Source organism: Lolium perenne, chromosome 5, assembly GCF_019359855.2.
Source record: "Lolium perenne isolate Kyuss_39 chromosome 5, Kyuss_2.0, whole genome shotgun sequence".
Lineage (NCBI taxonomy): Eukaryota > Viridiplantae > Streptophyta > Magnoliopsida > Poales > Poaceae > Lolium > Lolium perenne.
In genome coordinates this window covers 218040237-218067102 of record NC_067248.2, presented here as the reverse complement: position 1 = coordinate 218067102, position 26866 = coordinate 218040237, and the positions used below count along the sequence as shown (strand labels likewise).

General features: G+C 42.0%; 1 protein-coding gene across 1 annotated transcript; it reads left to right on the top strand.

Moving 5' to 3' along the window:
• The first annotated feature begins 1721 nt into the window (after nucleotides 1-1721).
• Nucleotides 1722-26651, top strand: LOC127301947 (wall-associated receptor kinase 3). Its single transcript, XM_051332258.1, has 4 exons — nucleotides 1722-2188; nucleotides 23825-24275; nucleotides 24361-24531; nucleotides 25446-26651. The coding sequence occupies exons 1-4, from the start codon at nucleotides 1739-1741 to the stop codon at nucleotides 26612-26614; spliced, it is 2241 nt and encodes a 746-aa protein (XP_051188218.1). The 5' UTR covers nucleotides 1722-1738; the 3' UTR covers nucleotides 26615-26651.
• Nucleotides 26652-26866: the final 215 nt, after the last annotated feature.

The following is a 26866-nucleotide window of genomic DNA, read 5'->3' as shown; positions in this document are numbered from 1 at the left end:
TTGCTTGGGACCAAAGGCCTCTTCTCCACTAGTGGCTACTGTAAAATTGAATGATTGATTACCAAGAAAACGAAGTTTTCCTTTTGCGAATCCAAGAAAACGATAGTATATGACCATAGTACTAGTCTTGACATGGTTCTAGAATTCGTCTTAAATTATGACAAATATCACACATTAAGATCAAAATGTCATTATCCCCTTCTGTTAATCGCCCCCATATTTTATCTTCAGTTAATAGACACAACTGTTGGTGTTGTATATATGCACTCCCTCTTTTCAAAATAATTGAGGTTTTAGGTTTATCACAAGTCAAACTATATTAAGTTTGCCAAATTTGTGCAAACATCGACATGTACCATATCAGTTTAGTTCCGTTAGATTCATCATACAATATACTTTCATCTCGTATAAGTTTCACGATATAAATATTAACACCATTTTAAAATATTTTTAGTTGAATGTAACGATGTTTGATTTTACATTTGATTAAAACCTAGAATTTTAGTTATTTTAATACGGAGGCAGTACATCACTTACCACAACTTCTCTTTTATCACATACTCCTAACCACGGTTTATAGTGTAAGTTCTTTCATAAATATCCAAACTAACATAATTAGCGCCCCCTAATAGCGCACACTTCCTACATAGAACACGCGTTAGCTTTTTGTTTTTGCAAAAAAGACCACTGATCTATTAATAATCATCAACAACAGTACAAGGAACATCAAAAGTAATAGAGATTACAAACATCTTAGGACCACCTAGCGACGACTACGAGCACTGAAGCGAGCCGAAGGGCCGCTGCCGTTCTCGCCCCTCCATTACCGGAGCTAAGCAAAGCTTGTCGAACTAGAGTTTGTTGTAGTAGATGGACGGAAAGTTATCGTGGTAAGACCCCAGAGGACCAACACAACAGATCAACACCATTGCCAATGATGAGAACCGTAGATCGAAAGAGCTAAAACTGTAACCACACCGACGAACACAAAGACGGACTGGATCGCATGAGATCCGCCGGACACACAACTCCACATGCCCTCCATCAATACTAGGCGCATCACCGGAGCGATGATAGGACATGGATGACCTTATTCTACCGCCAGGATGTAACTGCCGCCTCACCATTTCAAAAAAAGACACTGAAAAACAATCTAAACAAAAAACAGAAACCTCTCGCTAGCGGGGCGCCGTAGTTCACCACGCCTCCAAAGCTCCAAAGCAACCGAAGACGAAGCACACTATGAAAGTCGCCGGGAAGGGACGAAACCCTAGATGGGTTTTACCCTATGACCTATTCTCGTGTACGTACAGGTTGAGTTACTAATATTACGCGTCCGCATTCTTGAAAGTCAACCAATCGCTCAGAGCAAGTACAATAAGTTTTAGTCAGCTGACTACAATGATTAAAATAACATATTTGTGTCTAATTTGAGGAGACAGAAGAGGAGAGAGAATGTAAGAGCTAGCTCTAGCACGTGCTCCTAGAAAAATTGTATGAATGAAATATAGGTCATCTATTGAGAAAGTAATTTATACCAACTATTGTACTTGTTAGCTACATGTTGACTATAGATGACATGACATCTTATTTAAAAAAAACAACCAACTATACTAGAGTATTAAAGTTGCTCTCATGTGCGATAACTAATTGAATGATTCCCTTTTTATCCATCTATTTAAGTAGTTCCGGTGCACCCATCCATCCACACCACACTGCCACCCCGTTCACAGCAATTATGAAGCTGGGTTGTTCTCGGCCTCTTCTTTCTGGCCATATTTTTCTTTGCCTTACGGCGATTTGGGTGCTGGCCACTGCCAATGTATCGGCCGGCCAGCGTCTCGGCTGCCCAACCAAGTGCGGCGACGTGGACATCCCGTTCCCGTTCGGCATCGGCGATGACTGCTCGTTTCACCCCGGCTTTACCCTCAGCTGCAATACCACCGGGGGCGTCGCCATGAAGCCCTTTAAGTGGAATCTCGAGTTGACCAAGATCTCCGTGGCTGAGGGCATGGCCTGGGTGAAGGCCCCCACGATCTCCTCGCAGTGCTATGTCCCATCCACAGGCACCATGGAGATCAATAATGGTTGGCTGGACCTCACCGGCTCGCCTTTCTGGATATCTGAAGTGAATAACACAATTATCGTCGTCGGGTGCAATACTCTTGCTTATATGATGAGTTCCTCTGTAAGTATTTCTCCAGTTTCTCTTATCTACTGAGTTATTTTTTTCTAAAAAGAGGTTGAGACCCGGTATCTGCATCGAAAAGTAACACATACGTTCTCTTTTATTTCATTCATTCAAAACCTTACAATGAACATATAGACCGAAGCTGCCAAAAGAGGCAACAACACCGCCAACTAGCATAATGATAGAGGAGAAATAACTTTGTTTTGTGTACGGGACAACCGATGCACGAAACCAATATGTTTCGTTGCTTTTCAATACGTCTCACATATTCAAACGTGACAAACAAAATGATATTTGACAGTGGAATTATAAAGTACAGACACGGGGCAGTGTACCCATCCTTGTGTCGTGGCCCTTTCTTAATCGTCACACGATTGTGCTTTGTGTGCTCCTCTAACTTATTTTTTATTCAAAAAATGCAAAACCGTCCTAATGCATGCATGTCTCGTCGTAATCTTCTCCATCCTCCGTAGAAGGTAGTGTGATGGTGCGAGATCTTCCACAAAGTCGTGGGTGGTGAAGGTCATCTAATTGTGTCGGCCATGGGCATCTTCCACACCAGGGAGGGGAGAAGGGATTCTCTCATGCTTGGACCTCATGCGGACGTCACCGTGAGCAGGGATTTTCTTTCGAGGTGACGGCCAGCAAGGTCCAGCCTCAGAAGGATCCCTCATCATTGGTGTGGAAGACGTTGCTAGCCGCCACCATTCGATGACCATATCCATCGTCTGTGTTGCAGAAGGTATCATCACAGTCCCTTCTACGGAGGCGACATGTATTAGGGCATCTTCATCGGCCCGACGCAAACAGACCGACCATGTCTATTTTAGTCTGCGCGGACAAGAGAACATGAAAAACCTAGCCCCCGCACCCGATCCAAACAGACCAAGGTGTTCACGTCGACCCATTTCTAAGCACAAATTTAGGATGGGAATGCGTCAGCGCGGACACCTCGTGGAGGACCCTGCCTACGGCCTCAAGTCCCCTCTGTGGGACACATTCGAAAATGTAGATCAATTCAAAATGGAAACTTAGAAAATGTAAGTTGTGAGAAACTGTGAGATGAACCTACTCCTCGAAGAAAATTTTAAATGGTCTAATGCACGTGATGATTTTGACAAAATTGGTCCAAAAATCTCCATATATGAGCACGAAATAGACCTTCAAACACTCGGAGAAACTAGTGCCGGTAGTGGGAATGGAACCGCAACATCAAGGCGCGTCTTTTTCACATAGAACTCTTCTCGAATCGAAACATGGTTTGTTAGATTAGAGGAGGATTGTGATGAAATAGATTAGAAGCAAGGTCACGTTAGCGCGTTGCTAGCTAGAAACACATAGATCAAACGTGCCTACCGGGGCAAGGTTTTGGCTGCTTTAGGAATTGTGATTTTATAGCCAAATAAAATGGCGCACGCTCCGCGTCGGCCGACCGATCCATGCGCAGGGATTGGTCTACGACAGCCGTTTGATCGGTCATATCTGTTGGTCCAGAACAACGCTTTCGTCAAGTCGCTTTGCCCCGCTCCTGCTGCGCTCTCCGTCTGTATCGCTGCTGCATGCATGTGCGTTAACAAAGGGAGTGAATGACTTAATTGCTTGATTGCATGCAGGCTTACTCTTAGCTACTGCCTGCCCGCTAGCTAGCTGGGCACTACGTGTCAGTTCACTAAAAAAACGTCCACTATACTTCCACTCACAAGGTACACGAGTATCTCACAGGGTAGGCAGTAATGACTTGAAAACTGAAAATATAAGTTAAAACCATAGAAAAAGAATCGAAGTTGTACAACAGAAGATTATAAAATTGAACATTGTCATATGAATACAACATATTATACGCACTGGTGCACCAAAAGGCACAGTTGCAAGTTGTACGCAAGGCATAGGCCGCTCGATGCTAAACCTAAAAAATCATTTGTCCTTTTCAACATCCGATCAGCATCCAAAGCACATCATCACCTATGCCACGTATTTGCATTTTAGTTGCTCACTTTTTGCAAAATCAACCCGTGGTACAAAATTATCCACCTAAACCAATATAGTACTTCGTTATACACAAAAATTACACGAAAGTGACTTATCCCTAATATTGCAACAAAATCCCTCAACTTGCATACAGCAAATCTAATGTTACATCTGAAAAAACCATGTTACAAAAGTGGTTAAACAACATGTGTGTGCTAAAAATTGATTTACAACGCCTAGAAAACCTTACAACATCTCACATCTGATTTTACAACAAAATTGATAGGTTTTTGCTGCATTTTAAAAATACTTATACAACAAAGAAAAATCCGAGAAAAATACAACTTGTAGGAAACTTTCAGAAAACCTTACAACATCTCGCATCTGAGTATACAATAAAAATTAGTAGACTTTTGTTACATTCTAAAAACACTTATACAACATCGAAAAATCCAAGGAAAATACAACTTGTAGCAAACGCTCAGAAAACCTTACAACATCTCTCATGTTAGTTTACAATAAAAATTAATAGACTTTTGTTACATTTTAAAAACACTTATACAACATCAAAAAATTCGAGGATAAGACAACTTGTTGCAAACTCCTACAAAACCTTACATCATCTCGCTTGTTATATATAATTATTGACAATTCCAACAAAAAATGCCAATTTTTACAACAAAAATATATAGTTATTTCAACATTAACAATTCATAGTGTGAATTCTTTTGCGGTTGACAACAATAATCCTCACTGAGTCCACCAAAATTTACTAGCTATTTTCTACAAAAATAAATAATTAATACAACAATAAGAGTTTATAGTGCGAATTCTTTTGCGGTAGACTCGTTTCCAACAATAATCATTACCAATTCCAACAAAACCACCAATGTTTACAATAAAAATATATAACTATTACAACTTTAAGAATTCATCGTGTAAAATTTTCTACAGTTGATTAGTGATGCAAAAATATACATGTTCCAACAAAAATAACCAACTATTTTAAACAATAACAAGTACAACAATAAGAGTTCAACTCGGGACATCATTTAGGCGGGTGGTGGCACCGACGAGGCTGCTAAGGTGTGCCGTGGACGACAATTAAAAGACACGTATATAAAATTACGAAAAGGCCTCACAACAAAAACTAGCCAAAATTATTGTACTTCCTCTAATCTAAAAAAAAAGCGTTGGTGACTCCGCATAAACTTTGTACAAGGTTAGTGCGATATCCTCGACACTTTTACGGATAAGAGGAGTAGCTAAATTATTGGCTAATTTGTAGTTTTGCATCGAATCACAACATATAGTTGGCTAATATGTACTAGTAGCTAGCTAGCAGCAGCCATCACACGGTGCATACTTGCATGCAGAGCAGCAGGGCTGGAACATGACGTTCGGTGCTAGTTGTGCTAGTGCTATCTAGCAGCAGAGCATGCTGGGCCAACGGGTGCGTGTGAGGCAGCTGTCGATCGATGGGCTCAATGCGCGTAGGTTTTTTTTTTTTTGAGATACTCAATGCGCGTAGGTAAGTAGGTTCATTGATCAAAACAAAGGGAAAAGAGCGAGCGTCGGAGCACAGCAAGTGGTGGGCCACCATGAAACAGCGCCGTGAGTAGGAACAACCGATCGCTGCCGCGGATCGGTCACCCGATTAGAATCGTTTCCCAAATAAAATACCCTATTTTTGGTCCGGACAGACGTGCGAATGACTTGGCGAGCAATTAAATATGCCTTGGTAAAGTCATCCGAAACACATTCAAAGCGAAATCTTGACTCAACATTCAAAGCGAAATCTTGACTCAATAATACTAGACGTTGTGATATGTCGGATTAGTCAAAGCACACATATATAGCTACCACCCTTTGTAACTGTTGTGATGTTCTTTTTTTTTGCGGGGTCAAAGGGATTGTATTAAGAATATAAAGAAGTGTTACAATCCCTCAACACGGCATCCAGAATAGGCTCTGGCCCTATCCCTAACCATACAGCAGTATGGCCATTCAATCTACTATAACGAGCTAACAAATGACTTGCTACATTCTGTGATCTAGAAATCTTAACAATACCAGCCACTTGTTCTGAGTTCATCAGGGCATCTCCAACCGCGCGACCCAAACCGCGCCCGCGCGTCCGTTTGGGTCGAGCCGGACAAAAACGCGGTCCAGCGCGGGGACGCACCGCAAAAGCGGACGGCCGCGGCGTCCGGAACGACGCAAACCCGGCCCAAATCTGGGCTAGGTTTGCGTGGCCGCGGATGGCACGCGCCGTCCGCTCGCGTCCGCGCGCTGGTCGCCTCGTCTCCCTTGGGCCCACCTGTCGGTGACCAGGGAGACTATTAAATGGGGACTGGAGGGGATCTGGCCATCCACTCCAGTCCCCACTCCACTCCCCGAGCAAAACCGCCGCCATGGCCCCGAAGCGACGGTTCGCTCCCGGAGCGACGGTTCGCTCCCGGAGCGAACGACGACGAGGCGAGCAGCGGCCGCCGTCGGCCGCCGGGGTGGCGGCCATGGGTAGGAAACCACCGCGGCCTCCACATCGGAGAGGCCGCCCGCGGCGGTGCGGCATTGCCGCAACCGCCGCCTCTCCTCCTCGAGCCGAAGCCGGAGTCCTCGGAGGAGGACCCGGACCTCCGCGCCGCCCTGATGATCTCGGCGGCGGAGGAGGAGGCGAAATGGCCAGACCTCCATGAGGCCATTCGCACCTCCGAGATGGAGGAGGCGGCCCGGCAGGAGGTCGAGGAGGCGGAGGGCTGGGAGCTCTACGCCAGGCGCGACGGGAGGAGGAGGAGGCGGCGCGGCGGGAGGAGGCCAGGCGCCGCGCCGACGAGGAGCGCCGCGAGGAGCAGCGGCGGCAGGAGTGGCGGCGCCGGGTGGCCGAGCGCCGCGCCTGGCGGAGGGCGACAGCGCCTCGGGGAGGAGGCGCTGCTCCGTGCGCCGCCGCAGCCTCGGGTGGCTCCGGACCCCCACTCGCCGTGGGAGGAGGCCCTGTGGTCTCCGTGGCTGGAATCCCCGGCGCGGTCGAGCCACAACAGCGCCTCGCCGCCCGGGGACGTCGTCCACGACGACGACGCCCACAGGGGCTAGGCGGCGCACCGGCGGCCACCGCGCCGCCGACCAAACCCTAATAGAGGGTTTTTATATTAGTTTAAATTTAAAAGCCCATATAGGGGCTATGTACTAAATTTGCGCAAAATAGGGCATATGTTCAATGAAATTTCGTTTAAATTTGCCTCTTTTTTTGTTTTCGTTTTTCTCCGGTTTATGCGATGCGTCCGCGCGTTGAACGCAGCGCGCGACCCAAACGGACACGCGGACGCGGGGCGCTGTCCGCGTGTCCGGGCGGCGACCCAAACGGCCCAAAACGGACGGCCCAGCGCGTCCGTTTGGGTCGCGCGGTTGGAGATGCCCTCAGGGTCTGGCTTCAGCGACAATATGCCCCAAGGGTGAACGATCCCTTGCAGTAGTCGTGAGCATCCGCAAAACCTCCGCACTGTTTGTTTCGATCATGATTGGCTGCTGGCAACGTTCTACTGCTAGAGCGGTACCTTCCATAATGGCGCAAAGCTCCGCCTCCAGCGCGGAGTTACACTGCTCGAGGGATCTACATGCAGAGAAAATGATAGTCCCATCATGTGCCCGTAGGATCATACCAGCTCCTGCCTTGCCATCCGATGCCATGAACCTCCAATGATAGGTTATTAATAGACTTATTCATTGAAATAATTGCAGACATATATAGATGTGCACACCTGCTTCACGATGATGGGATCATCCCTGCTAAAATTGACGATATAATTAAGCAATGGATTCAGATTATCCCGAGCTGCAATGTATCCATATAACTCGACTGAGCCAAGCTCCACAGGAATTTTAGCCAACCTTAATGACAAAAACTGCAACATGTGACGACTTGAGTGTGACAAGCAGTTTCGATGAAGGATTCACTGTAAATGCTCACAGACAAGTATTCAGGGGGTTTTGATGTAACAGATGAATAAAGTACGAGTAAGTAAAGTGCGAGAGTAACAATTGCAGCGAGTAGCCCAATCCTTTTTAGCACAAAGGACAAGCCGGTTTGTTTACTTATAATGACCAAACGTTCCTGAGGACACACGGGATTTTAGTCTAGTGTTTTCGCTACATATGGCTAATTAATCTTCATTGTTTTGATAAGTGTTGTGTGGGTGAACCTATGCTAATGTACCGCCCTTCTTGGGACTAATACATACTTGTGATTATACCCCTTGCAAGCATCCGCAACTACAAGAAAGTAATTAAGATAAATCTAACCACAGCCTTAAATTCTGAGATCCTGCTATCCCTCCTGCATCGATATACCAACGGGGGTTTAGGTTTCTGTCACTCCAGCAACCCCGTAATTAGCAAACGAATACAAGATGCATTCCCCTAGGCCCATGAAGGTGAAGTGTCATGTAGTCGACGTTCACATGACACCACTAGAAGAATAACACCACAACTTAAATATCATAACATTGAATATTACTCAACCATGGTTCACTACTAACATTTAGACTTCACCCATGTCCTCAAGAACTAAACGAACTACTCACGAGACATCATATGGAACATGATCAGAGGTGATATGATGATGAATAACAATCTGAACATAAACCTTGGTTCAACGGTTTCACTCAATAGCATCAACAACAAGTAAAAATCAATACCGGGAGAGTTTCCCCTATCAAACAATCAAGATCAAACCCAAATTGCTACGGCGGTGACGATGTGCAGCGGTGGAGACGGCGGTGATGATGGTGGAGATGATGGTGATGGTGATGGAGATGATGTCCAGCTCGATGGCGGTGACGATGGCGTCGATTTCCCCCTCCGGGAGGGAATTCCCCCGGCGGATCTCAGCCGCCGGAGAGCTCTTTTCTCTCTGGTGTTCTCCGCCCCGCAGAGGCGGCTGTAACTCTTCGCGAGGTACCCTCTGTGGCTTAGGTCTTCGGGACGAAGGATTTCGCGAAGAAAAGGAGGCGAAAGAGGCTGTGGGGCCCCCTCACCACCAGGTGGCGCGGCCAGGCCATGGGCCGCGCCGCCCTGTGGTGTGGGCCCACCTTGGGTCCACCCGGCTCCCCCTTCTGGCTTCCTTCATCATCTGGGAAAATAGGATTTTTGGTATAATTTCCTTCTACAGTTGATCTTCCGAAATATTGCATTCTGACGGTGCTTTTTCCAGCAGAATCCTGGCTCCGGTGCTTGATCCTCCAATAATGATGAAACATGCAAAATAGATGAAATAACATAAGTATTGTGCCCAAACATGAAATATATCAATGAATAGTAGCAAATTATGATACAAAATAGTGATGCGAATTGGACGTATCAACTCCCCCCAAGCTTAGACTTCGCTTGTCCCCAAGCGGAACTGAACTCGGTAAACAGGACCACATATTTATGGAGTGAAGAGTCGATAAATAAAATACGGACAAGAGGCATCATATTCATTCACACAAGACATTCTAGTAAACAACTTCCTCATATAACTCAACTTGAAACAAGTATAAGGTAATCACAAATAAAGGTGCATAAGAAATCATAGTTGGTGATGGCAAACTTCGTTCTTGGTCAGAGAACAATTAACAGGTTATACTTATCTATCGAGCAATGCTCTCATATTAAAGTTTATATTGCACAACTTGCATACTCAATCATAATAGTCTCCTCATGATCATTGATAACTTGCAAAGCTATATTCATTCAGATAAAACTTGTACTAAACAAGGAAAAGTAAAAGACATGATGAAGTAAATCACAATATAATGGTTTGATCACAACTACTCAAATGCTTGCTTGAGATGGAGGGAAATAGGTTTACTGACTCAACATAAAGTAAAAGACAGGCCCTTCACAGAGGGAAGCAGGGATTAAATCATGTGCTAGAGCTTTTTCAGTTTTGAAATCATATAAAGAGAATAAAAGTAAAGTTTTGAGAGGTGTTTGTTGTTGTCAACGACTGGTAGCGGGTACTCTAACCCCCTTGCCAAACAGACCTCCAAAGAGCGGCTCCCATGAAGGACGTTATCTCTACCAGCAAGGTAGATCATCCCTCTTCTCTTTTGTTTACACATGTACTTTAGTTTATTTAAGGATGACACTCCCCCCAACCTTTGCTTACACAAGCCATGGCTAACCGAATCCTCGGGTGCCTTCCAACAATCTCATACCATGGAGGAGTGTCTATTGCAAAATTAAATTGCTTACTGATGAATCAGAGCAAAACATGTGAAGAGAATTATTAATGAAAGTTGATTAATTGGGGCTGGGAACCCCGTTGCCACCTCTTTTTGCAAAATTATAGGATAAGTGGATGAAGCCACTAGTCCATTAGTGGAAGCTGCCTAACAAGACTGAAAGATAAAACACCACATACTTCCTCATGAGCTATAAAACATTGACACAAATAAGAAGTAATAAATTTTGAATTGTTTAAAGGTAGCACATGAAGTATTTACTTGGAATGGCAGAAAATACCATGTAGTAGGTAGATATGGTGGACACAAATGACATAGGTTTGGGTTCAGGTTTGGATGCACGAGAAGTATTCCCTCTCAGTACAGGTCTTTGGCTAGCACGGCTAATTAGCAAGCATAAGAGTTGAAGGAAACAAACAAATATACATGTGATAGAAACAATCATGCATCTTCCTTGTAAGCACAAACAATTTTAGCTTCAGAATAATAAGCTATGAGCTAACAAGAAAGAAAGACAATGAAACAACTACATGTATTTCTCTTTTCTACTTAAACCTCAAAGTGTTGTTGCTATTGACCAATGTTAAGTTTGCCAAAACCAAATAGATTTATTCGATGCTCCCAAAGTGATACCAATACTAAGAACAAGGTAAATCATATAATAGAATTGCAAACTAAAATAAGGTGTGCAATATGTAAATGATAAGACTTCTCATTAATATTTCATAACGACAACTCACACCAAGGGATACATAGACAACCAACTAAAGGAGAGATACTTCCACACTGCAACCCATCTTATATGATAACTTCCCTACTCATGATATGACACTACTTGACAGTAAAAAGTAAAAGATAGTGATGATGTGATACCGCGGCACTCCCCCAAGCTTGGAACAAACCAAGGGGATGCCAATACCGATGATGAATTACTCCTTTGGCGATGGTGGTAATGAACTCCTCCCACGCTTCTTACAGATCTCCTTCAGCTTCAGTTTCTCATCTTGGCAATTCTGCACTAAGACTCGAAGATGTTCATTGTTATCTGAAGTTGTCGATATTGACCTTATGATGGGGATCGGATAGTATTCCAGCATCCTACAGAGACGGTAATTTTCTTCCTGGAGTATCTCCACTTCTCTTCTTAGAGCCCGGTATCGATCACAAAACTCATCAGTAGTCCGCAGAGCTTCTTCCAACACGGGGAAAGAGTTGAGGCTAAGAGCAGGTGGTAAGGATCCCTGCAAGTTATGAGAGAAAGAACGTCGAGTGTCAACAGATCCCACCAAGATTTGCTTACTCCCAACGGCTTGCTGCTCTTGTTTTGACGACACCCTTCTCACTTCCTCCTCCGGAAACCCCTTGTCCTTATTATTGGAGGCCATGGTGCTCCTAAACTGAAAACAGATCCTGGCAGGAACAGCTCGAAACAAAACACGTCGAGAAATCGATATACGGACCTCCAGGGGTCCGGGGGATTATATAGCAAAAAAATTCACGACAAAAGGAAAGTACCAGGTCGAACCAGAGTCGGAAAGGGGCGACGAGGCGGCCAGACCATAGGGCGGCGCGGGCCCAGGCCAGGCCGCGCCGGCCTATGGTGGCACGCCCTCGTGCGTCTTTTCCACTCCGTTTCGAACTCGTAATTTTTCATATTTTCCAAAAACAGCAAAAATATTGTTCGGAAAGTAAATTGCGAACTTTTCATTACCAGTACTGTTACCTATTCAAAGTCGAGTTCTGGTGGACTGTCAATTTGTCCTTTGATGAAAGCCTCCGGTGTTTCCACTCGAATAACATCAACATCTACATTGTAAGAATCACCTGAGATATAATGCTTGAGCCTTTGTCCATTCACCACTTGTGTGACATTGCCTTGGAGAGAGCTAATTTTTATTGCTCCTGAACGATACACCTCCTCAACAACATATGGTCCTTCCCATTTCGAGAGTAATTTCCCTGCAAAGAATCTGAGACGAGACCGATACAATAGGACTTTATCCCCAACATTAAATTCTCTTTTGATAATCCTTCTATCATGCCATTTTTTAACTTTCTCTTTAAAGAGTTTAGCATTTTCATAAGCTTCACTTCTCCATTCATCTAGAGAACTCAATTGCAGCAACCTCTTATTACCAGCTAGTTTAGGATCTTTATTTAATTCTCTAACAGCCCAATAAGCTTTGTGCTCTAGTTCTAAGGGTAAATGACAAGCTTTCCCATAAACCATTTTATAAGGTGACATTCCCATGGGGTTTTTATAAGCAGTTCTATAAGCCCATAATGCTTCCTTCAATTTACTTGCCCAATTCTTTCTAGTTTTATTAACGGTCTTTTGCAAGATAGATTTAATTTCTCTATTTGATAGTTCTACTTGCCCACTAGTTTGAGGATGATAAGCAGAAGCAATTCTATGATTAATGCCATATTTAGCAAGAGTTTTTCTAAAACCACCATGAATAAAATGAGAACCTCCATCAGTCATAATATATCTAGGAACTCCAAATTGAGGAAAAATAATATCTAAAAGCATTCTTAAAGAGGTCTCACCATCAGCACTTTTTGTAGGTATGGCTTCCACCCATTTAGTAACATAATCAACAGCAACAAGTATATGAGTGTTACCTTCTGAAGAGGGAAAAGGTCCCATGAAGTCAAATCCCCAACAGTCGAACGGTTCAATAACAAGAGTATAATTCATAGGCATTTCATTGCGTCTGGAGATATTACCAACCCTTTGGCATTCATCACAAGATAAAATAAACTTCCTTGCATCTTTGAAGAGAGTTGGCCAATAAAAACCTGATTGTAGAACCTTTTGCGCGGTTCTATCTCCGGCGTGATGTCCTCCATAAGCACTCCCATGACATTTACTCAATATCTCCTGCTGTTCATATTCGGGAACACATCTTCGCAGAATACCATCCACTCCTTCTTTATATAAGTGTGGGTCATCCCAGAAATAATGCCTCAAGTCATAAAAGAATTTCCTCCTTTGCTGAGCTGAAAAGGTCGAAGGCAAGTACTTGGAAACAATAAAGTTAGCATAACCAGCATACCAAGGACTGTCTCGCGAGCTCACCTTTATTACAGCCAATTGTTCATTTGGAAAACTATCATTAACAGGAACATGATCATAAGCAATATTTTCCAATCTAGACAAATTATCAGCAACAGGATTATCAGCACCTTTCCTATCTACAATATGTAAATCAAATTCTTGCAACAGAAGCACCCATCTAATAAGCCTTGGCTTAGCATCTTTCTTTTGCATAAGGTATCTGATTGCAGCATGATCAGTATGAATAGTAACTTTTGAATCAACAATATAAGATCTAAACTTATCACAAGCAAAGACTACAGCTAACAATTCTTTTTCAGTAGTAGCATAATTTCTTTGAGCATCATCAAGAGTTTTACTAGCATAATGAATAACATTCAATTTTTTATTTACTCGCTGTCCAAGAACAGCGCCTACAGCAAAATTACTAGCATCACACATAATTTCAAATGGTAAGTTCCAATCAGGAGGTTCAACTATAGGAGCAGTTGTTAAGGCTTTCTTTAGAGTTTCAAAAGCTTCCTTACAATCATCATCAAAAACAAAAGGTACATCTTTTTGAAGAAGATTAGTAAGAGGCTTTGAAATCTTAGAGAAGTCTTTAATAAACCTCCTATAAAATCCAGCATGACCAAGAACGCTACGAATACCTTTAACATCCCTAGGATAGGGCATCTTCTCTATTGCTTCAACTTTAGCTCTATCAACTTCAATACCTCTCTCGAAAATTTTATGTCCCAATACAATTCCTTCATTAACCATAAAGTGGCATTTCTCCCAATTAAGAACAAGGTTAGTTTCTTCGCATCTCTGCAAAACTTTATCAAGGTTCCGCAAACAATTATCAAAAGAATTCCCATAGACAGAAAAATCATCCATGAATACCTCTACAATACTCTCGCAAAAGCCATGAAAAATAGCAGACATGCATCTTTGAAAAGTAGCAGGAGCATTACATAAACCAAAAGGCATACGTCTATAAGCATAGGTTCCATAGGGACAAGTGAAAGTGGTTTTCTCTTGATCCTTAGTTTTAACAGCAATTTGTGAAAACCCAGAATAACCATCAAGAAAGCAAAAATGAGTATTTTTAGATAACCTTTCTAACTTTTGATCAATAAAAGGCAAAGGATAATGATCTTTCTTAGTAACTTTATTAACTTTACGAAAATCAATGCACATTCTATAACCTACAACTACTCTTTGAGGTATGAGCTCATCATTATCATTAGACACAACAGTCATTCCTCCTTTCTTAGGAACACAATGCACAGGACTAACCCATCTACTATCAGCAATAGGATATATAATACCAGCTTCAAGAAGTCGTAATACCTCATTTCTTACCACATCCTTCATCTTAGGAATTAGACGACGCTGAGGTTCAACAACAGGCTTCGCATCATCTTCCATATTAATGGCGTGTTGGCAAATAGAGGGAGAAATCCCCTTCAAGTCATCAAGAGTGTAGCCAATAGCATCTCGGTGTTTCTTCAATATTTCCAATAACCTTTCTTCTTCAAACTCTGTAAGTTTAGAACTAATAATAACAGGATATATTTTCTTATCATCAATATGAGCATATTTAAGATTATCAGACAAAGGTTTTAAATCAAAAACAGGATCTTCCTTTGGTGGCGGTGTTGTACCCAGATCTTCCACCGGTAAATCATGCTTAAGAAAAGGTTGGCGAAGAAAAATTTCCTCAAGCTCATCTCTTTCTTTCCTAAAAACTTCACTCTCGCTATTCTCCAAATGTTGCTGCAAAGGATTAGTAGGAACAAGAACAATAGATGCACACTGTTCCATTTTAAAATCATCATTAGGCGGATCAATTTTATAAGGAGTTTTGGTAAATTTAGAGAAGTTAAACTCATAAGATTCACCAGCAAATTTAGTCAAAATTTTCTCTTTCTTGCAATCTATAATAGCTCCACAAGTATTTAGAAAAGGTCTACCAAAAATGATAGGACAATAATTACTAGCAGCAGAACCAAGTACCAAAAAGTCAGCAGGATATTTAATCTTACCACATAGAACTTCCACATCTCGAACAATACCAATTGGAGAGATAGTTTCTCTATTAGCCAGCTGAATAACCACATCAATATCTTCAAGTTCACAAGAACCAATTTCGTGCATAATCTCCGTGTAAAGCTCATAAGGAATAGCACTAACACTTGCACCCATATCGCATAAACCATAATAGCAATGATCACCAATTCTAACAGATAGCATAGGAACACTAGCTTGCTTGGGTTTATTAGGATGTGAAAAAATATTAGAAGCATCTTCACAGAAAATAATATGACCATCCTCTACATTTTCAGTCACAAGATCTTTAACTATTGCAACAGCAGGTTCAACTTTTATTTGTTCTTCAGGTTCTATAGGTTTCTTTTCACTTTTATGAACCGCACTATTTATAACAGAGTACTCCTTCATTTTAGCAGGGAAAGGAGTTTTTTCAATATAAGCTTCAGGAATAACATGATCAACAGTTTCAATTACAACGCATTTATTAATAGATGCATCAATTTTTTCTTTATACGGTTCATGATACTTATCAAAATTCTTCTTAGGCAATTCATAATGAGAGGCAAAAACTTTATAAAGATTGGCAGCAACTTGAGAATCAAGACCATAAGTAGCACTCATATTACGAAATTTATCAGTATCCATAAAAGCTTCAATGCATTTGTAATCATAATTTATACCTGATTCTCTTTCTTTGTCGATTTCCCATCCTTCAGTATTTTCCTGGATCCGATTAAGAAGGTCCCTTTTAAACTTTTCCTTATTGCGCGTGAATGATCCAGAACAAGAAGTATCCAGCAGGGTCTTGTCTTCAAAAGAAAGTCTTGCATAGAAATTATCAATAATAACATTACCAGGAAGCTCATGAATGGGGCATTTGAGCATTAAAGACTTCAATCTCCCCCACGCTTGGGAAATACTCTCTCCATCATGAGGCCAAAAATTATATATGCGGTTCCGATCCTTATGAATTTCACTTGGAGGATAGAACTTAGAATAAAACCGGGGCACAATATCATTCCATTCAAGAGAATCCCCATTATCCAGTAATTTATACCAATGCGCCGCTTTACCAGACAGCGATATAGCGAATAGTTTCTTCCTCACTTCATCCATAGCAATACCTGCACACTTGAATAAACCGCATAATTCATGTAAAAACAGTAAATGATCTCCAGGGTGGACAGTTCCATCCCCTGTATAAAGGTTATCCACTACACGTTCAATAATTTTCATAGGTATTTTGTATGGTATCTCTTCCTCACCTGGCGCCTTATCCACTACCTTTGCAGTAGTAGTAGATTTTCCAAACAAACATTCGAGAGAAGATCTCTCCATAATGAATTATAGCAGCAGGCAGAAATAAAATCAGCACTAGCAGTAAAAGTTTCCCTTACCAATTCCACTTACCAATAGCGCTTCACTCCCCGGCAACGGCGCCAGAAAATAGTCTTGATGACCCACAAGTATAGGGGGTGTATCGTAGTATCTTCGATAAGTAAGAATGTCGATCCCAACGAGGAGCAGAAGGTGTTGACAAGCAGTTTCGATGAAGGATTCACTGTAAATGCTCACAGACAAGTATTCAGGGGGTTTTGATGTAACAGATGAATAAAGTACGAGTAAGTAAAGTGCGAGAGTAACAATTGCAGCGAGTAGCCCAATCCTTTTTAGCACAAAGGACAAGCCGGTTTGTTTACTTATAATGACCAAACGTTCCTGAGGACACACGGGATTTTAGTCTAGTGCTTTCGCTACATATGGCTAATTAATCTTCATTGTTTTGATAAGTGTTGTGTGAGTGAACCTATGCTAATGTACCGCCCTTCCTAGGACTAATACATACTTGTGATTATACCCCTTGCAAGCATCCGCAACTACAAGAAAGTAATTAAGATAAATCTAACCACAGCCTTAAACTCTGAGATCCTGCTATCCCTCCTGCATCGATATACCAACGGGGGTTTAGGTTTCTGCCACTCCGGCAACCCCGCAATTAGCAAACGAATACAAGATGCATTCCCCTAGGCCCATGAAGGTGAAGTGTCATGTAGTCGACGTTCACATGACACCACTAGAAGAATAACACCACAACTTAAATATCATAACATTGAATATTACTCAATCATGGTTCACTACTAGCATTTAGACTTCACCCATGTCCTCAAGAACTAAACGAACTACTCACGAGACATCATATGGAACATGATCAGAGGTGATATGATGATGAATAACAATCTGAACATAAACCTTGGTTCAACGGTTTCACTCAATAGCATCAACAACAAGTAGAAATCAATACCGGGAGAGTTTCCCCTATCAAACAATCAAGATCAAACCCAAATTGCTACGGCGGTGACGATGTGCAGCGGTGGAGACGGCGGTGATGATGGTGGAGATGATGGTGATGGTGATGGAGATGATGTCCAGCTCGATGGCGGTGACGATGGCGTCGATTTCCCCCTCCGGGAGGGAATTTCCCCGGCGGATCTCAGCCGCCGGAGAGCTCTTTTCTCTCTGGTGTTCTCCGCCCCGCAGAGGCGGCTGTAACTCTTCGCGAGGTACCCTCTGTGGCTTAGGTCTTCGGGACGAAGGATTTCGCGAAGAAAAGGAGGCGAAAGAGGCTGTGGGGCCCCCTCACCACCAGGTGGCGCGGCCAGGCCATGGGCCGCGCCGCCCTGTGGTGTGGGCCCACCTTGGGTCCACCCGGCTCCCCCTTCTGGCTTCCTTCGTCATCTGGGAAAATAGGATTTTTGGTATAATTTCCTTCTACATTTGATCTTCCGAAATATTGCATTCTGACGGTTCTTTTTCCAGCAGAATCCTGGCTCCGGTGCTTGATCCTCCAATAATGATGAAACATGCAAAATAGATGAAATAACATAAGTATTGTGCCCAAACATGAAATATATCAATGAATAGCAGCAAATTATGATACAAAATAGTGATGCAAATTGGACGTATCAACGCCATATAACAACAGATAAACCTTCTTGACCCCTCCACTAGTGGCATTGGCTTATTATGAGTTATCTCGTTGCGCACGAACCAGGTTCTCCAAAGAATCATCAACACTTTATCACATAACTCCTTTGACAGAGATAAGAGGAGCTCCTCCAACCACTTCTCACGAGCGCCTGATAAGTTGTCAATTCTCGGGATCAACCATTCTTCACGCATAGCTTGTCAGAATGCTACGGCATGCGGGCATCTAAAAAAGATGTGTGCCCCATCTTCCTCTTCGGGAGCGTCCATTTTCGGGAGTAGCCAAGTTTGTTGGACCTTGTTATAAAATCTGCCATCGTCGTGTTGTGATTGCTTGATCCTGGTAGACTGATGTTGTGTTTACCGCAATAAAAATTAATATTAGAGCTCACGTGGCCCGAATACAAATCTTGTGTGTACTCGTGGTAGTCACTCATGGTTGGTGAGATGGAACGCTGTTTTAAGCAAGCCCATGTGATGACTGATGTGGCACGAGAGAATTGTTTGGTTTAGTACCGCATCGATTGTGGGAGAAAGATCAGAAGCGACTTATAAGTCTCAGGTGTCCTTTTCTAACAGGCTAATCTTTTAGAGATGAGGTCCAAAAACATGTTGTAAGTTTGTGCTAAACAATAATTAGGCTAGGTTGGTGGGCTGACATGCTCGTATAGCGGGCCCATTGCGCATATGGTGGAAAATACTTGTTAAGTGGACCTAGGATTATGATTACAATTGCAAGAAACCTTAAGTCTCAAGGGTGGCATCTCATACTATCTGAAAATATCTATTATTTTTTCTTAGATTTTTATCCTTTGAAAGAACCTAAAAACATAGAGAGAAAACTGCTACCGGCTTTTAATAGTGAATTCACCTATAAATTACTAAAAATGATTAATAATTGAGAAAATGTATACTTCAAAGCCAATAAATATGTTTTTGTTGTATAAACAAGTAGCACACTAGGAGTTTGTTCTCCCACACCAAAGTCTGCCAAAGGTTATGTATACTTTATTTTTAGAAAATGTCTTCCATTTTTATTGCCACCACGATATGGTAAGAAACATGAACTTGTGCATTATTATTTTGTAATGTGATGGAATATTTGCTCCATAGTATGCATATATCATATAATAGTTTTATTGTTTAGCTCTTTAATCACACAAAAGCACCAAATCTCTCTGAAACTCAAAAATATAGTATGAAACCGTACATGCATATATAAGTCAAACTTAAATAACTTTGGCGGATTTTATTTGTATTATGTTACTTTGCATCGGTATGATGCTTCACAAACCCTAAATTTATGCATGCCTCAAAAAAATTATTTATATTCTCCTGTTTGGTTGCTCGCATTCGGTTTTCCCGTGTTTTGCTTTTGGCCCGCCGTATACAACATGAGTGGAAATCGAGCTTGGGGTTGTTCCTGCATTTCATTTGGATGCCCGCAATGAGGTTTTGTCCATGTTTGTAGTTCGACTTACTGCAAGAGAAAAACTATGATTGGTTATGTGCAAATATGTGATGTGGTTACCTACTTTGAATATGGTGATATTACTAGTCTCATAGCTAAGAACTACAGTTCAAATTAGTAGGCATGTTTAAACTTATATCCATAACAAGTGCACTTAGGCATTAATCATCCACATGCATCTAAAAGTCATGGGTTCAGACTAATTAACACCAACTGGCCAAAAATCACCATTAGCAGGGACATCCCATGATCCTGGAAAATCAGGGTTTAACCCCTGATAAAAAGCCACCCACATTTAAAAGAAGTTTAGTAGTTCAGAATATTCCGCTACTACATACAACAAACATAGGACTAGAGCATAAATATGTAGGCACCATCGTCATTGGCCATTGCCTAGCCTTGGTTAGGGTAGGAGTACCGCCTTGCGGTGGAGCTTCCATCCTTGTTGAGATCATCTGTTTCAAGCCGAAGGCCTAAATCTTGAACTCTACCACGTCGTTGTACTCAAGAATGTACTTGTGAACGATCTTCTGTCAATTCCTTCCCGTCACCATCTGCCCACGGTGATAGGCAACATGCACCCACTCGTTGCACCAATAACAGGAGAACACTGCCACGCTATGGGGCAGAGGGATCCTGGTCTACTCCTTCAGGTCCTGCCAGAACGTCAGTGGAATGACAACCATGTGAAAGTCACTGACGTCCGGTTGGGCGTAGCAACAATGAGGAATTAGGGCCTTGGGGATGTGTCCCAGCTTCGGTTGACGGCCACAGGTGTGAAGAGCCACCACCACTACCTCTACCCTGCCCGACACCGCGGGCTTCAGCGCCCTAGTCCAGCGGTTCAGTGCGCACGTCTTGCAACCCAGGTGGTGGACGCCAGCCCCTCCCCACCGCATCGAAGTCCAACTTAAGAACCTTGTTAGACAAAGTTTTAAGAACAATACACAGTTGTAGTAGAACTAGGAAGCACAAGTTATAGATATGGAAAATGCACAAGTTATGAGTCATGCAATGCACAAGTTCTATATCATGCCAATGCACACGTTCTATATCATGCCAATCCACACCTAGGAATGTACTAAAACATTCACGGGAAACCATGCAGACTAACTAGATCATGACAGGGCACAAGCTCATAAGTACAACTACAACTACAATAGACCATGCACAAATAGTGCATTGTCCAATTTGAGAAATGCACTAATAAACCAACAATTGATCATGCATATATAGTGCATTTCCTAATTTGGGCAGTGCAAAAATCACACGTGCACACATTGGCAATACCTAAATCAAGCAATGATGAATCCATAATATCTAGATGTCATCGAACCTATATCCAATCAACATGCATGTACACGAACAATAATGTCAACTCCGGCCACTCGTCGGGAAGTGCATAATCAACCGTTGATAACCGCACTAAAAAAATCCTAACCATAAATCAAATCAATGGCTGGAAGTAATTATAGTGGAGAAATCAGGGCGTTGTAGTCGCATAAAAAGGTACCAAAGGCACTGAGGAAGCGCTCAAAGCAGTAGATAGAGCTGTCGCAGTGGACGATGATTCCCCCGCCGCAAGGGTAGTGTCCTCCGCGGTGGCAGAAAAAATCTCCGCAAAGTCAGCAAGGGTCATCCCGACGAAGGTAGGCGCCTTACCCACATCCACACTGGAGATCCTGGCCACCGATGCGGCCATCGTTGTTGCTGCCTTCATTGCTCGAGGCCTCGAGCAGACCAAGGAAGATGATTTGAGCACCCTTGCAAATCGTCCTCCTTGTCAGTCGCTAGCTTGTCAAGTTGGGTCACTGCTCAAATTTATTGCACCTATTTCCGGTGAACGAGGAGGGAGTGGCATGGCGGAGGTGGATATGGAGGAACACCGTCCATGGAGGGCAACCCCTAATGGGGTGAGAGAATGGAGGTTTCATAGGTGAGGAGAGTGGAGTCGGGAATTAAGGGAAAACATCTCGTATCCCGCGGTTCCCAGGGCGTGCAGATGAACCGAGGGTGCCTCATGGTTCATGTTTTGGGTTGTTTCAAAAATCGTGGGATGCAAAGATTCCAAACGATTCAGGTAACCAAGTGACGAAATTTTGGCTCCTTGGATGCGAGAAATGGGATTGCGAGCAACCAAACATGCGCATGATATTCGATGTGTAATTATTAGATCTTAATCTCAACAGGAAGTTTAAAAGATTGACCTATTTAGGAATCTCCGGGTCTATGCTTATTTTCAATTTCCCATAGCATTTCGTGGCTTGCTACGCCCTTCCACGTCTTTAGGTACATAGGTATCCACCGCAAACCTTTCCACTTTTGAGCCGCGCCATTTTGACCCTAGCAGCAGTTTACTTCCAGCGTGACTATAGTTTGTTGCTAAATGAGAGACCTATTACTTTTATGAATTGACTAACTCATCAAGCTCGACAAAAAGATACAATGGCAATGGTGCGTCAAGCAGGAACAAGCTAATTAGTGTTGTAACAAGGAAAATCACACATTAGAACTTTCACAATGGAGTATGCACACTATATTAATTAAGAATGAGATTAGTGTTGTATCTTATCTTATCTAAGATACAACACTTGTGTTGACCCATAGGAAAAAATTCATTGCTAGCCTAATATCATGCATGGCTGTCTACAAAATTATTGAATGCATACAAAAAATTTAAAATATAATGCATTTGAGAGGTTGTATGTTCACATACACCACTACATAGGATAACACGCTAAAATACAATACATTTTGAAGCGCCTTAGCAACACACATGTACATTTTCTAGTTGTGCACTCTGTTTTAATGGTATAATCTTTACTTCCTTACTAGAACAATACCCCGCGCGTTGCAGCAGATATCTCTTTAAGAAATCTAATAAAATACATAAAACTTGGTTTATAGAATATGCAATATTTAGTTGGCCATAGGAGTTGAGACACTAAATTTAATAGCCATGAAATAGATAGGTATTTGAAAATTTAAAAATCATTATATTTCAGAGGTGTACGTGATTGATTTAGATAAGGTAAAAAACCAAATGATAATGATGGCTTGCATGAAAAATGCATGCACATTGCCGCATGTTTTTAAAAACGTCATATGTGGTTACATATATAAGAGCACGTAATTAACATTGAGTTTAATTCGCAAAGAGTTCTTTTCGTTGTCAAACTATTTCGGTGTTCAAGTTGTACATCACTTAACTATATAATGATATAACACGAGGGTGCGATATTATCAATCGAGGGGAAACAAAAGATGACATTGCTAGTTTAATGGTTAAAAATAGATAATATGAATATCTTGCATGTAGAGATAGATAATAAATAAGAACTATTAGTGGGATGAGGTGGACAAATGATTAGCTAAGGGAATAGGTGATGTGGATAGCTTGCATGTTGAGATAGACAAATATTAATTGTACTTAGTGGGATTTTGTTTTATAAGAAGTATAGATTTGTACAAAAGGACAGTGACCACATTAACACTTCATGTGTGTTTACAACATCTTACCTATTGAAGAGGAATTCCCTATATTCTAAAATATGTTGCATATAATTTATGGCCAGAGTCAAACTTTGTAAGATTTAACTATGTAAAATTAAAAAAAAACTATGTATAAAGACAAACATATTGGTCATAGAGATATCTATTGGTACACCATAAAATATATATTATGGTGGTTCATGTATTATACTACTCCCTCCGATTCATATTAATGGACTCAACTTTATCTAGATACACATGCATTAGTCAAAGAAAACTTAACTAGATTCATATGAATCTAGATAAAGTAAAGTACATTAATATTGACCGGACGGAGTACTATGTTTAATATTATGATATTGATACTTGTTGTATATATTTGTACGCGCGTGCAGTATGTAATAGGTTGCTTTGCGACGTGCGCCAACAACGTCACCCTCGAGAATGGCTTATGTTCTGGTGCCGGCTGCTGCGAGGCCGATGTCCCGAAAGACATTACTCGGTATTATAGTGGCTATTTCAACCAAAACTACAACACCACCGAAATATGGCAAGATAGTCCTTGCAGCTACGTGGTAGTAATGGAAAAAGATAAATTCAGTTTCAACACCAGCTATGTCAATTCGACGGTGTTTATTGATACATACAAGGGTGGAGTTCCAGTGGTCCTGAACTGGAGAGCACAGCCGTTGACTTGCGAGGTAGCTAAGAAGAACACGAGCTCCTACGCATGTGTCAGCGGTTATAGCGAATGCGTTGATACCACCCGCGGCAAGGAGACAGGTTACCGCTGCATTTGCTCCGATGGGTACCAAGGCAACCCTTACGAAAAGGATGGATGCACAGGTTCCTTCCTACTGTATTTACTTCCTTTCATCAGTTAACTCACCAATCACCCTGTATGCATATCTTAGCAATCGTGTTGTTACAGATATTGATGAATGCAGCGAAAATGCTAATCGTTGCGGCCATAACATGATCTGCGAGAACACGCGGGGGAATTTCAGCTGCTCGTGCAGCCCAGGATATTATATGACGAATGGCGCTTGCGTGCCAATTCAAACGCGTTCCGGTTCCGGTTTCCAGCCCATGCCCGTTGTTGGTAAGTTCCTTTCTTCCGTGAGCACTAAAGTAACTCCACTTAATCGAATGTCACGTGAAAAAAAAAAGTTGTACCGGCGTGATACTTGGATTGTTTTCTTTAGAACCAACATTCCGTGTTCGGCCGAATTTCTACTCCCTCCGATCACAAACGTGGTCGGTCTCTTACCAGACAAATATTTATTCAAAAATGGATCCACACTGATCATGTAAAATTGATGTTTTGGAAAAGATGTGTCTAGGCAGGGAGCCAGGGACTTCTCCTACACACTCACATTGTTTGAAATTGTTCTTTTTTGTTTCTCCAATCTTCAAATTTGGTAGGTGAACGGTACAATAGAATCAAGATTCACGAAAAACTAAGCGTGCAATGAATATGTAAAAGAACACTTTATTTAAATAAAGAGTATTATTTATATTTACATGGTATCAAAAAAATTCCGAACTATTTTCTGCACATTTTGTTTCTGATGTTTCAGTGACCTGCAAAGTTTCAACTATATAGTATGTTTTTTATTTGAGAAAAACGAGAAACAGAAGCTTGCTACATATGAGATAAATGAGCCAACACGGAAATCTTGAGGCAAGCTAGTACAACACAAATAGGGTTGTGTATCTGAATTCTGAAGTGTCTGTTCAGAAAAACAAATATCTATTAGATCTGTTATAATATGAAGTATACATTTGTAATGCATAATTTTTTGATAGAAAAATATATTTATGCAAGATGATGATCAAAGTTTTACACTAGGAGAATACGTCCATGTTCAAAACGGTATACTTGAGTCCTCAACGGTAGTAACTTGTATCTTTCTCATGCGTAAAGTCTAATATAATGCTTTTCAAAAAGGAAAAACTCTAATACTATTAAGTGGTCGCTACTGATTGTTCATTCGAACAAATACCTCATTGTAGGTGCAAGTATTGGGCTTGTTGTCCTTGTGATATTTGTAGCATGTGCATGCTTGGTCCAAGAGAAAAGGAAGCTACGGAAAATGAAACAGAGTTACTTTCGGCAGCATGGAGGTCTGATATTATTTAACGAGATGAAGTCAAAAGAGGGCAACGCATTCAAAATCTTCCACGAGGAAGAATTGCAGCAGGCGACGGACAACTTTAGTGAAAAACAAGTTCTGGGTCACGGAGGACATGGAACCGTGTACAAGGGAATTCTCAAGGGTGACGTGGAAGTAGCTGTCAAGAAATGCAAGACGATCGACGAGCAACACAAGAAAGAGTTCGGTAAGGAGATGGCAATCCTATCCCAAATCAACCACAGAAACATTGTGAAGCTCCTTGGTTGCTGCCTCGAAGTGGAAGTCCCCATGCTGGTGTACGAGTTCGTCCCGAATGGTACGCTCTTCCATCTCATCCACGGGAACCATGGACGGTATATCTCCTTGGCTACTCGCTTAGGGATCGCCATCGAGTCTGCAGATGCGCTCACCTACCTTCACTCGTCGGCTTCAACACCGATCCTACATGGAGACGTCAAGTCCCCCAACATCCTCCTCGATGGCAACCTTAGCGCTAAAGTCTCTGACTTTGGCGCCTCCATCCTGGCACCAACTGATGAGTCACAGTTCGTCACACTTGTACAAGGGACATGTGGTTATCTCGACCCAGAGTACATGCAAACATGCTATTTGACAGACAAGAGCGACGTGTACAGTTTTGGGGTTGTTCTTGTTGAGCTTCTCACAGGGAGAATACCGTTCAATCTTGATGCCCCAGAGAAAGAAAAGAGTCTAGCAATGATGTTTATGTCTGCAATGAAGGAGAATAGGCTGGCTAACATATTAGATGATCAGGTCAAAGGTGAAGACAACATGGAGATCCTTGAAGAGATCGCAGAGATAGCAAAGCACTGCCTGGATATGTGTGGTGATAACAGGCCCTCAATGAAGGAGGTTACAGAGAAGCTTGATGCACTGATGAAGGTGATGCAGCATCCATGGGCGCAAGAGAACCCCGAAGAGATGGAAGGCTTGCTTTCCGAGCCCATGGCCAGCTCGACAATCGCCAGTGCTGAATATTTCAGCATTGAGAAGAAAGCTATGAATGCTATGCAATCTGGTCGTTAAGTAACCATGTTATACATTGTTGTATTTATTCTTCTTTTTTTAAAAATAGAGCGATCAAATGTTATATGCTATTGTATAAACGATTTTTTTTTGTATATGTGTATATTTTTGAAATATGCCAATATATCATTTGTACAAATCGACTTTCCAAATCCATCTATGGTGGTAACCATGTAAATTCTTGGCACTGCCGCATGCATTAATCGTGTATAGTGTGGTTCCTTACAGAAATTCAATTCGGCTCCCGGATGT